The sequence below is a fragment of the Salmo salar genome, chromosome 09 (assembly GCF_965601325.2).
Source record: "Salmo salar chromosome 09, fSalSal1, whole genome shotgun sequence".
Classification (NCBI taxonomy): domain Eukaryota; kingdom Metazoa; phylum Chordata; class Actinopteri; order Salmoniformes; family Salmonidae; genus Salmo; species Salmo salar.
Window position 1 is genome coordinate 115,766,946 of NC_138299.1, and position 13,487 is coordinate 115,780,432.

Below are 13,487 nucleotides of genomic sequence, written 5' to 3' on the forward strand. Positions count from 1 at the left end.
AATCAATTATTTGCAATATAAAATGATTTCCCTTGCTTAAAAACAAGGAGTTACACCCTCAAATTCCATCACAATTCAGAAAGCACAATAGTATTATAACACTTCACTGATCACCAAAGGTTATCAAAACAATTAATATTGTAAATTCCTGAAAAGAACATTGTCATTCTACTGTATAGACCAGTGATGATTCCCACGCTCCGACTGCCAAGAAAACACAAAACACTAATTGTGGAACCGAGTTGTTTATTGTATGTACACAAAAACAGTAAATTACACACGAGACGGGTACAGCATCTGAAAGACAAAAGCAGAGAGCAGTGAGGCAAGTTCATACGCACCAAATCGATACAAACCACAAACATACATTGAGTGGGGAATTGGCACTTCGATGTTTTTCCATATGCGCATTTGCCCAATATGTAGTGGTCATGAGGGGGAAGTTAAGTACTAAAATAGGGCCTACAATCTTATCACTAAAAACAATCCATTAAGTAGATTAAAAATATATAACTTATGAAAAAGTTTGATTGTTTAGCATCAGCTTATTAAGAAAAACATCCTTCATTTTTCAGCAATAAGTTTCCTAAAAGTCTTTGTAGCTTCAGTAGTACATTGTTTTACCCCACAACCCAGATGAACAGCAACAATAAGTAGCGTCACACGGTGTAACACTGCCAGATAAATATTTAAGGAAACCGACATGCCTGAAGGCGAAGTGCCTTTCAGGCCTCCAGCACCACCCCAACATCTGAAAATGGTGGGTTTATTTTTCTCAGCATCTCACAGCTGGCCTCATACACAACCAGTCACTGGAAATGTCTGAATACCACCTCAAAAGGTGGTAAAAAAAAACATGTGTTGAACCAACCAAATTTGGGAAATTAAGCATTTTGCTGTTCTTGAAGTTATCTGTTAAGGATGTTGCATACAATACCATTTCATGGATTTTCCATCCAAAGATCAAACCACCGAACAGAATGCCTTTCCCCTCTCACAAAATCAGTTTCAAGAGGCGATCACACAGAATTACATGGATGTTCCCTGAACTAACAAAAGTTCAAGTTAATCCAAATTCAGGCAAATTCCTTCCTGAAGTACCTCTGATAATAGACATTGCTGTTCAAGCCCTAAAAATCACACTTAACTACTAATCAAAAGTCTTTGGAGTTGCTGTGTAAGTTAATCAGCTGCGCCTGTGCAGGGATAAAACAATGTTCTACACGGTTGGGTTGCAGCAAATTCCTTTGAGCTGTATTTTCTTTGGCTCAAACCCTGCACAGTGCAAAAAAGCAGTGCTTCCCAAACCACCCCTGGGGGACCACCACTAGACAGTGAAGGGCTAGAACAAACTGGACTGTCTGCAGGTCCAGGAAGAAACTGTGCTAATCAGGGAATAGCAGCTGAAAGCTGAAGGTACTACTCACCACTCTGACTCTGTGTCCCATGGCCTTTGCGGGGAGGTTACTGCTGAACTTGGCCCGCACCATTCCACTGTTGCCGTGAGCACGCATGACTTTGCCCCAGATTACCCGCGTCTTGTTGGGCTTGCCACCAGGTGTCACTGTGTTCCTGATGAGATTGAAGACAGTGAGCAGAATCAGTCTCCTGTCACGGAACTAAATTAAAACAAGGACAAAGTTCTGCCAAAAAAGTGGCTCTCCTATAAAAACAGCATAATAACATCCATTTGAAATTGGGCCAGACAATGGAGAAGCATCTTAGAGTAAGGCATAACAACCATTTTATAATAAAGTAATGGAGTTATGGGAAGAATACGCTGTCCTACAAATCCCTAATAGCCTGCCACAGCACAAGACTATTGAGAAAGCAGAAGCTTTGTGTTTACAAACTGGTGACGTCAACAACAAAAAATGCGTCTGTTGGTAAACAAACACCTCACCTGTCTATACGGTAAACTGGCAACACTAGTCTAGGTTAAAAGAATATAACCCACACATTTAACATCCACTATCAAACAGGTCAGATGAGAATATAGATTACTACCCTAGCAGTGTTAAATCAAAATATATACTGCTCAAAAAAATAAAGGGAACACTTAAACAACACATCCTAGATCTGAATGAATGAAATAATCTTATTAAATACTTTTTTCTTTAGATAGTTGAATGTGCTGACAACAAAATCACACAAAAATAATCATTGGAAATCCAATTTATCAACCCATGGAGGTCTGGATTTGGAGTCACACTCAAAATTAAAGTGGAAAACCACACTACAGGCTGATCCAACTTTGATGTAATGTCCTTAAAACAAGTCAAAATGAGGCTCAGTAGTGTGTGTGGCCTCCACGTGCCTGTATGACCTCCCTACAATGCCTGGGCATGCTCCTGATGAGGTGGCGGATGGTCTCCTGAGGGATCTCCTCCCAGACCTGGACTAAAGCATCCGCCAACTCCTGGACAGTCTGTGGTGCAACGTGGCGTTGGTGGATGGAGCGAGACATGATGTCCCAGATGTGCTCAATTGGATTCAGGTCTGGGGAACGGGTGGGCAGCCCATAGCATCAATGCCTTCCTCTTGCAGGAACTGCTGACACACTCCAGCCACATGAGGTCTAGCATTGTCTTGCATTAGGAGGAACCCAGGGCCAACCGCACCAGCATATGGTCTCACAAGGGGTCTGAGGATCTCATCTCGGTACCTAATGGCAGTCAGGCTACCTCTGGCGAGCACATGGAGGGCTGTGCGGCCCCCCAAAGAAATGCCACCCCACACCATGACTGACCCACCGCCAAACCGGTCATGCTGGAGGATGTTGCAGGCAGCACAACGTTCTCCACGGCGTCTCCAGACTCTGTTACATCTGTCACGTGCTCAGTGTGAACCTGCTTTCATCTGAAGAGCACAGGGCGCCAGTGGCAAATTTGCCGATCTTGGTGTTCTCTGGCAAATGCCAAACGTCCTGCACGGTGTTGGGCTGTAAGCACAAACCCCACCTGTGGACGTCGGGCCCTCATACCACCCTCATGGAGTCTGTTTCTGACCATTTGAGCAGACATGCACATTTGTGGCCTTTTGCAGGGCTCTGGCAGTGCTTCTCCTGCTCCTCCTTGCACAAAGGCGGAGGTAGCGGTCCTGCTGCTGGGTTGTTGCCCTCCTACGGCCTCCTCCACGTCTCCTGGTAGCGCCTCCATGCTCTGGACACTACGCTGACAGACACAGCAAACCTTCTTGCCACAACTCGTATTGATGTGCCATCCTGGATGAGCTGCACTACCTGAGCCACTTGTGTGGGTTGTAGACTCCGTCTCATGCTACCCCTAGAGTGAAAGCACCGCCAGCATTCAAAAGTGACCAAAACATCAGCCAGGAAGCATAGGAACTGAGAAGTGGTCTGTGGTCACCACCTGCAGAACCACTCCTTTATTGCTAATTGCCTATAATTATCACCTGTTGTCTATTCCATTTGCACAACAGCATGTGAAATTTATTGTCAATCAGTGTTGCTTCCTAAGTGGACAGTTTGATTTCACAGAAGTGTGATTGACTTGGAGTTACATTGTGTTGTTTAAGTGTTCCCTTTATTTTTTTGAGCAGTGTATTTTATATTGGAGATTCTTTAAAGCCACCCTTTGCCTTGACAGCTTTGCACACTCTTGGCATTCTCTCAACCAGCTTCACGAGGTAGTCACCAGCAATGCATTTCAATTAACCGGTGTGCCTTGTTAAAAGTGGAATTTATTTTATGCATTTGGGCCAATCAGTTGTGTTGTGACAAGGTAGGGGTGGTATACAGAAGATGGTCTTTTAACATGGTCTTGCTAACCCGGTCTGCTAACTGCTAGCTTGTTTAGCCCTGGCCTACTGACTGTTAGCATCGGCCTGCTAACTGTCTTAATCACCGTGTCCCTGGTCAGCCCAACCACTCACTGGACCCATATGTTCACTTGCCTACGCATGCCTCTCTAATATTAATATGCCTCGTCCATTACGGTCCTGGTTAGTGATTACCGTCTCATTTCACTGTAGAGCCTCTAGCCCTGCTCAATACACCTTAACCAACCATGTTGTTCCACCTCCTACATATGCGATGACATCACCTGGTTTAAAATGTCTCTAGAGACTTATCTCTCTCATCATTACTCAATTCCAAGGTTTACCTCCAATGTACTCACATCCTACCTTACCTTTGTCTGTACACTATGCCTTGAATCTATGCTATCGTGCCCAGAAACCTGCTCCTTTTACTCTCTGTTCCGAACGCACTAGACGACCAGTTCGTATAGCCTTTAGCCGTACCCTTATCCTACTCCTCCTTTCCTCTGGTGATGTGGAGGTTAATCCAGGTCCTGCAGTGCCTAGCTCATCTCCCATTCCCCAGGTGCTCTCATTTGTTGACTTCTGTAACCGTAAAAGACTTGGTTTCATGCATGTTAACATTAGAAGCCTCCTCCCGAAGTTTGTTTTACTCACTGCTTTAGCACACGCTGCCAACCCGGATGTCTTAGCCGTGTCTGAATACTGGCTTAGGAAAACCACCAAAATCCCTGAAATCTCCATCGCTAACTATAACATTTTCCACCAAGAAAGAACTGCCAAAGGGGGCAGTGTTGCAATCTACTGCAAAGACAGCCTGCAGAGTTCTGTATTACTATCCAAGTCTGTACCCAAACAATTCGAGCTTCTACTTCTAAAAATTCACCTTTCCAGAAACAAGTCTCTATTTGTTGCGGCTTGCTATAGATCCCCCTCTGCCCTCGATACCATATGTGAATTGATCGCCCCCCATCTATCTTCTGAGCTTGTGCTCAGTTGGTAGAGCATGGTGTTTGCAACACCAGGGTTGTGGGTTCGATTCCCACGGGGGGCCAGCACAAAAAAAAATATGACTGAAATGTATGAATTCACTACTGTAAGTCGCTCTGGATAAGAGCGTCTGCTAAATGACTAAAATGTATAATGTAAATGTAAATGCTGCTAGGTGACCAAAACTGGGACATGCTTAACACCCCGGCCGTCCTACAATTAAGCTTGATGCCCTCAATCTCACAAATGATCAATGAACCTACCAGGTACAACCCCAAATCCGTAAACACGGGCACCCTCACAGATGTCATCCTAACTAACTCGCCCTCCAAATACACCTCTGCTGTTTTCAATCAAGATCTCAGCAATCACTGCCTGCATCCGTAATGGGTCTGCGACCAAACGACCACCCCTCATCACTGTCAAACACTCCCTAAAACACTTCTGCGAGCAGGCCTTTCCAATCGACCTGGCCGGGGTATCCTGGAATGACATTGACCTCATCCCGTCAGTAGATGATGCCTGGCTATTCTTTAAATGTGCCTTCCTCACAATCTTAAATAAAAATGCTCCACTTAACAAAATTTTGAACTAGGAATAGATAGTCCTTGGTTCACTCCAGACCTGTCTGCCCTTGACCAGCACAAAAACATCCTGTGGCGTTCTGCATTAGCATCGAATAGCCCCCGTGATATGCATCTTTTCAGGAAAGTTAGGAACAAATATACACAGGCAGTTAGAAAAGCTAAGGCTAGCTTTTTCAAACAGAAATTTGCATCCTGTAGTACTAACTCAAAAAAGTTCTGGGAAACTGTAAAGTCCATGGAGAATAAGAGCACCTCCTCCCAGCTGCCCACTGCTCTGAGGCTAGGAAACACTGGTTCCACCATAATTGAGAATTTCAATAAGCATCTCTACACAGCTGGCCATGCTTTCCACCTGGCTACCCCTACCCCGGTCAACTGCCCGGCACCCTCTACAGCAACCCGCCAAAGCCCCCACCATTTCTCCTTCACCCAAATCCAGAAAGCTGATGTTCTGAAAGAGCTGCAAAATCTGGACCCATACAAATCAGCCGGGCTAGACAATCTGGACCCTCTCTAAAATTATCTGCCGAAATCGTTGCAACCCCTATTACTCGTCTGAGATTTCCAAAGATTGGAAAGCTGCCGCGGTCATCCCCCTCTTCAAAAGGGTGACACTCTAGACCCAAACTGCTACAGACCTATATCTACCATACCCTGTCTTTCTAAGGTCTTCGAAAGCCAAGTTAAACAGATTACCGACCATTTCGAATCCCACCGTACCTTCTCCGCTATGCAATCTGGTTTCAGAGCTGGTCATGGGTGCACCTCAGCCACGCTCAAGGTCCTAAACGGCATCATAATTCCCATCGATAAGAGACATTACTGTGCAGCCGTATTCATCGACCTGGCCAAGGCTTTCGACTCTGTCAAGCACCACATTCTTATTGGCAGACTCGACAGCCTTGGTTTCTCAAATGATTGCCTCGCCTGGTTTACCAACTATTTCTCTGATAGAGGTCAGTGTGTCAAATCGGAGGGCCTGTTGTCCAGACCTCTGGCAGTCTATGGGTGTGCCACAGGGTTTAATTCTCGGGCCGACTCTCTTCTCTGTATACATCAATGATGTTGCTCTTGCTGCTGGTGATTCTCTGATCCACCTCTACGCAGACTAGAGGTCGAACGATACCGATTTTTCGATACTGATTATTGGAGAACCAAAAAAAATTGCAGATACGGATTAATCGGCCGATTTTTTTTGGTTTATTTATTTATACGAGCCAGGCGGCCCAAACTGTTGCATATACCCTGACTCTGCGTGCAATGAACGCTAGAGATGTGACAATTTCATGTTAGCAGGCAATATTAACTAAATATGCAGGTTTAAAAAGATATACTTGTTTATTGATTTTAAAGAAAGGCAGTGATGTTTATGGTTAGGTGCAACGACAGTGCTTTTTTCGCAAATGCGCTTGTTAAATCAACACCCGTTAGGCGAAATAGGCTATGATTCAATGACAAATTAACAGGCACCGCATCGATTATATGCAACGCAGGACACGTTAGATAAACTAGTAATATAATCAACCATGTGTAGTTAACCTGTTTAGGATAGGGGGCAGTATTTTCACGGCCGGATAAAAAACATACCCAATTTAATCTGGTTATTACTCCTGCCCAGAAACTAGAATATGCATATCATTATTTGATTTGGATAGAAAACACCCTAAAGTTTCTAAAACTGTCTGAGTATAACAGAACTCATACGGCAGGCCAAAACCTGATAAGATTCTATATGGGAAGTGCCCTGTCTGACCATTTCTTGTCCTTCTATAGTCTCTTCATCGAAAATAGAGGATCTCTGCTGTAACGTGACATTTTCTAAGGCTCCCATAGGCTATCAGAAGGCGCCAGAACTGGGAATGATGACTCTGCAGTTCCTGGGCGAAAAACAGTAGGGGTTTTGGAAAGTGGTCGTTCTGAGAACAATGACACTGGTGAGCGCGTGCATGTGAAGACGCCATTTTCTATTTTCAGTGTTTGAACGAAAACAAGGTCTCCCGGTCGGAATATTATCGCTTTTTTACGAGAAAAATCGCATAAAAATCGATTTTAAACAGCGTTTGACATGCTTCGAAGTACGGTAATGGAATATTTTGAAATGTTTTGTCACGACACGCGCCGGCGCGTCACCCTTCGGAGAGTGTCTTAAACGCAAGAACAAAACGCAGCTATTTGGATAAAACTATGGATTATTTGGAACCAAAACAACATTGGGTGTTGAAGTAGAAGTCCTGGGAGTGCATTCTGACGAAGAACAGCAAAGGTAATCCAATTTTTCTTATAGTAAATCGGAGTTTGGTGAGGGCCAAACTTGGTGGGTGTCAAAATAGCTAGCCATGATGGCCGGGCTATCTACTCAGAATATTGCAAAATGTGCTTTCACCGAAAAGCTATTTTAAAATCGGACACCGCGATGGCATAAAGGAGTTCTGTATCTATAATTCTTAAAATAATTGTTATGTTTTTTGTGAATCTTTATCGTGAGTAATTTAGTAAAGTCACCGGAAGTTTTCGGTGGGTATGCTAGTTCTGAACGTCACATGCGAATGTAAAAAGCTGTTTTTTGATATAAATATGAACTTGATTGAACAAAACATGCATGTATTGTATAACATAATGTCCTAGGAGTGTCATCTGATGAAGATCAAAGGTTAGTGCTGCATTTAGCTGTGGTTTGGGTTTATGTGACATATATGCTTGCTTGGAAAATGGCTGTGTGATTATCCGTCATTGAAAATAAGAATGTGTTCTTAAATCTGACTTGCCTAGATAAATAAAGGTGAAAAAAAAAGTCTAAAAAAATAAATCGCCGGCCAAAAATACAGAATACCGATTGTTATGAAAACTTGAAATCGGCCCTAATTAAATCGGCCATTCTGATTAATCGGTCGACCTCTAACGCAGACGACACCATTCTGTATACATCTGGCCCCTCTTTAGACACTGTTAACTAACCTCCAGACGAGCTTCAATGCCATACAACTCTCCTTCCGTGGCCTCCAACTGCTCTTAAAAGCAAGCAAAACTAAATGCATGCTATTCAATTGATCACAGCCTGCACCTGCTCGCCCGTCCAGCATCACTACTCTGGACGGCTTTGACTTAGAATATGTGGACAACTACAAATACTTGGGTGTCTGGTTAGACTGTAAACTCTCCTTCCAGACTCACATTAAGCATCTCCAATCCAAAACTAAATCTAGAATCAGCTTCCTATATCGCAACAAAGCATCCTTCACTCATGCTGCCAAACATACCCTCGTAAAACTGACCATCCTACCGATCCTCGACTTCGGTGATGTCATCTATAAAATAGCCTCCAACACTCTACTCAACAAACTGGATGCAGTCTATCACAGTGCCATCCGTTTTGTCACCAAAGCCCCATACACTACCCACCATTGCGACCTGTACGCTCTCGTTGGTTGGCCTTCGCTTCATACTCGTCGCCAAACCCACTGGCTACAGGTTATCTACAAGTCTCTGCTAGGTAAAGCCCCGCCTTAGCTCACTGGTCACCATAGCAGCACCCACTCGTAGCATGCGCTCCAGCAGGTATATGTCACTGGTCAACCCCAAAGCCAATTCCTCATTTGGTTGTCTTTCCTTCCAGTTCTCTGCTGCCAATGACTGGAACGAACTGCAAAAATCTCTGAAGCTGGAGACTCATATCTCCCTCACTAGCTTTAAGCACCAGCTGTCAGAGCAGCTCACAGATCACTGCACCTGTACATAGATGGGCTGTTTACAGATGGGCTATCTACCTACCTCATCCCCATACTGTATTTATTTATCTTGCTCCTTTGCACCCCAGTATCTCTACTTGCACATTCATCTTCTGCACATCTTCCATTTCGGTGTTAACCTGTTGGGGGTAGGGGGCAGTATTTGCACGGCCGGATAAAAAACGTGCCCGATTTAATCTGGTTATTACTACTGCCCAGAAACTAGAATATGCATATAATTATTGGCTTTGGATAGAAAACACCCTAAAGTTTCTAAAGCTGTTTGAATGGTGTCTGTGAGTATAACAGAACTCATATGGCAGGCAAAAACCTGAGAAGATTCCTTACAGGAAGTGGCCTGTGACAATTTCTTGGGCTTCTTGACTCTCTTTATTTAAAACTTAGGATCTCTGCTGTAACGTGACACTTCCTATGGCTCCCATAGGCTCTCAGAAGGCGGGAAAAAGCTGAATGATGTCTTTGCAGCCCCTGGCTAAAAAACATTAGCGCCTTTGGTAAGTGGTCTATCAGAGGACAATGAGACTGAGGCACGTGCACGAGGCGACCATGTTTTTATTTTCTCTCTTTGAACTAAAACAGGGTTTCCCGGTCGGAATATCATCGCTTTTTTACGAGAAAAATGGCATAAAAATTGATTTTAAACAGTGGTTGACATGCTTCGAAGTACGGTAATGGAATATTTAGGCATTTTTTGTCACGAATCGCGTCGGGCGCGTCACCCTTCTTTACCCTTCGGATAGTGTCTTGAACGCACGAACGAAACAGAGGATATTTGAACATAACTATGGATTATTTTGGACCAAACCAACATTTGTTATTGAAGTAGAAGTCCTGGGAGTGCATTCTGACAAAGAACAGCAAAGGTAATCAAACTTTTCTAATAGTAAATCTGACTTTGGTGCAGGCTAAACTTGGTGGGTGTCTAAATAGCTAGCCCGTGATGGCTGGGCTATCTACTCAGAATATTGCAAAATGTGCTTTCACCGAAAAGCTATTTTAAAATCGGACATAGCGATTGCATAAAGGAGTTCTGTATCTATAATTCTTAAAATAATTATGTTTTTTGTGAACGTTTATCGTGAGTAATTTAGTAAATTCACCGGAAGTTTGCGGTGGGTATGCTAGTTTTGAACGTCACATGCCAATGTAAAAAGCTGGTTTTTGATATAACGATTTCGTCCCACCTAGCCCAGAGATGTTAAATTGCTATATTGTAATTACTTCGCCACCATGGCCTATTTATTGCCTTAGCTCATTTGCACTCCCAGTATATAGACTTTTCTTTTGTTCTACTGTATTATTGACTATGTTTTGTTTATTCCATGTGTAACTATGTGTTGTATGTGTCGAATTGCTATGCTTCATCTTGGCCAGGTCGCAGTTGCAAATGAGAACTTGTTCTCAACTAGCCTACCTGGTTAAATAAAGGTAAAATAAAAAATAAAAATAGGGCTAAATGCATATTACAGCAAGACCAGCTCAAATAAGCAAAGAGAAACAGCAATCCATCATTACTTTAAGACATGAAGGTCAGTCAATGTGGAAAATTAAGAACTGAAAGTTTCTTCAAGTGCAGTCGAAAAAACCAAGCGCCATGATGAAACTGGCTCTCATGAGGACCGCCACAGCAAAGGAAGACCCAGAGTTACCTCTGCTGCAGAGGATAAGTTCATCAGTTTCCAGCCTCAGAAATTGCAGCCCAATTAACCTCACTAGGGTAGGGTGCACTATTTTCACCTCCGGATGAAAAGCGTGCCCAAATTAAACTGCCTTTTACTCAGGCCCAGAAGCTAGAATATGCATATAATTGGTAGATTTGAACAGAAAACAAATAATGTCTGTGAGTATAACAGAACTGATATGGCAGGCGAAAACCTGAGAAAAATCCATCCAGGAAGTGGGATCTTTTTTATTTTTCTATTGAATGCCATTACAGTGTCCATTGACTTAGGACTCACATTGCACTTCCTATGGCTTCCGCTAGATAAATAGTCTTTAGAAATTGTTTCAGGCTTGTATTCTGAAAAACCCTTGAATGAGTGGGTGTGTACCGGGGAGTACCAGTACCGAGCCAATGTGCGGCGGTACAGGTTAGTCAAGGTAATTTGTACATGTAGGTGGGGGGGGGGGGGGTGAATTGTGATATAGCCTGGAATCAAACCAGGGTCTGTAGTGACGCCTCTACCACAGAGATGCAGTGCCTTAGATTGCTGCGCAAGTCCAGAACACAACAGAGTATGCTGTCATTAGAAGAAAAAAAAAGCTTACTTAATCAAAATGACGGCGCCAAAGCAGACACGACTTTTCACTGGACAGAGGCAGCATCTCTATGTTGGTTGGATATAAGGATTCGGACACGTCCTTTAACTTCGAGGTGTGAAATAAGTTAACAGCAGATGTGTTTAGTGTTGTCTTAGTCTGATGCTGTGAAACAGCTAATATTGAAAGGTCTTGTCATGATAACTTGGTTGGTACAGACGAGCACATCAGCAGTGGAGATCGAATGATTGCTCTCTCTCATGGAAATAATCTTCTGGTCACATTTATATGTGATTATAAACTGGGTGGTTTCAAGCTCTGAATGCTGATTGGCTAACAGCTATGGTCTATCAGACCGTACACCATCGGTATGACAAAATATTTATTTGTATTGCTCTAATTACATTGGTAACCAGTTTACAATAGAATTAAAGCACCACAGGGTTTATGGTATATGGCGAAGCGTCGTGCCTATTAGCAGCCCTTAGCCGTGGTATATTTGCCATATACCACACCTCCTTTGGCCTTACAGCTTAAATAATAATCATAAGTATAACATACTTGGTACATTGAGTGAGTAATTAAGTCAAATTTACAACTGTCAATAAAGAGGTAATGCACTTTAAAACTAAGTTCCCTTGTAATTTCTTAATTGTTCTTGAGCCATGTATGTTTGAAATGTGTAAGAAAATTAGCTTTATCTTACATTTTAAGTAATCTACAGCAGCATTCTAGAATTGTGTTGGGGTCTAAAGCGTTAATATAACATTTTGTGTTGTTTTTGGGGAACTGTGTTTCCATAGTAATTTAAATGCAAGCTGAAAAGTACCAGTGGCCACAAGTCAGAGCAGGTCCACTGCCCAGTGAGGCACTTCAGGCGGGCCATGGGGGCGAAAACACAAAGTCCACCTTTTTGCTAAAACACTGTGGTAAATCATTAGTGTAAATTAGCCATGAGACAGAAGATGGGTAAACTTACTTCTTAGCCTTGTAGACATAAGCACAGCGCTTGCCCAAGTAGAAGTCAACCTCCTCCCTTGTGTAAACTCCCTCCACCTTGAGCAGGGCAGTGTGCTCCCGCTGGTTCCTCAGGCCACGCTTGTACCCAGCAAAGATTGCCTTGCTCCACAGTCTGTGAAAATGAAAAGACCGCATAAACCAGAGCACTCAACCTGTGCATCATCAGTGCCACATGCTGGTGCCAGAGTAATCCAGTCAGCAGTCGATCAACTGCATACCCTAAATACTCACCAGAATCAACCAATGCACAAAAGTACTTACTACCTCCAAAAAATGACCATACTAAAGAAAGTTAGGTACAGCCTTGCAAATGTGTCTAGTAGCTAAAACAAAAGAGTATTGTTGACCGTGGCAGACGGCAACAACGCCAACTAAGTTAGCTAGCTAACATTGGCTACTCACCTTCCTGGCATCTCGAGTCTTCTTCCAGGCACGGAAAAACCTGATGAGAAACAATTTAATACATTATGGTCTCGATATGAACGTGCCTGTAGGTTTGACTTGCCATGTGGTCTGGTGTACGAGTTATTAACTTAGATGAAAACGTACAACTCTAACGTATGTGGCGAACGTTAGCTTGATACACATACTTCATGAATTCAGTACATTAACGATAAAGCCATGTAGATCCAATGAGGACGCCAACTAGCCACTGTGGTAGGGCTTGTCCGTTTAGCCACTAACACACAAAATAAGGAAATACTGTCGTATCCTAGTTAGCGTTTAAACGCTATCGGGTTAAACAGAGATGCATTTTGGTGTACACATCTGAACGGCCTCAACCCTGCAGTCCGGCGCTTGTCAACTTCGTAAAACTATCCAAGTGATATTTTTCTCATCACAGCCGCTCGGACTCCAAAAATAGACTGTATGGAAAGTTGAACTATATTTCTCTTTGAAAACATGTGCATTTATGCCAAATGTAGACTTAATAACATAGAAATGTCGATTTTATAAATGTGGCCTTTTGTACTTCTCACCTTCACTGTAAGAAAAATGGCGGAAAAGGAAGTTGGAATGGAATGCTGGGAAATTTACGTAGTCCGTTACGACAGAAACGCATAATCAAAACATGTTTTTATTTTTATTGAACTATTCAGCTGTC

The 13,487-nt window shown here is 43.0% G+C and overlaps 1 protein-coding gene across 2 annotated transcripts; it reads right to left on the minus strand.

Annotated features, from left to right (window-relative positions):
- Positions 1-229: 229 nt before the first annotated feature.
- LOC106612432 (large ribosomal subunit protein eL33) lies at positions 230-13,475 on the minus strand. Of its 2 annotated transcripts, none has more exons than XM_014213544.3 (5): positions 13,363-13,475; positions 12,785-12,824; positions 12,342-12,494; positions 1,428-1,572; positions 230-297 (listed from the first exon to the last, which is right to left on the minus strand). In XM_014213544.3, exons 2-5 carry the CDS (start codon positions 12,793-12,795, stop codon positions 274-276), a joined length of 333 nt encoding a protein of 110 aa, XP_014069019.1. In that variant the 5' UTR covers positions 12,796-12,824; positions 13,363-13,475; the 3' UTR covers positions 230-273. The 2 variants fall into 2 exon arrangements, with proteins under 2 accessions (XP_014069019.1, XP_014069020.1); XM_014213545.3 differs by lacking the exon at positions 13,363-13,475 and adding an exon at positions 12,973-12,997.
- Positions 13,476-13,487: the final 12 nt, after the last annotated feature.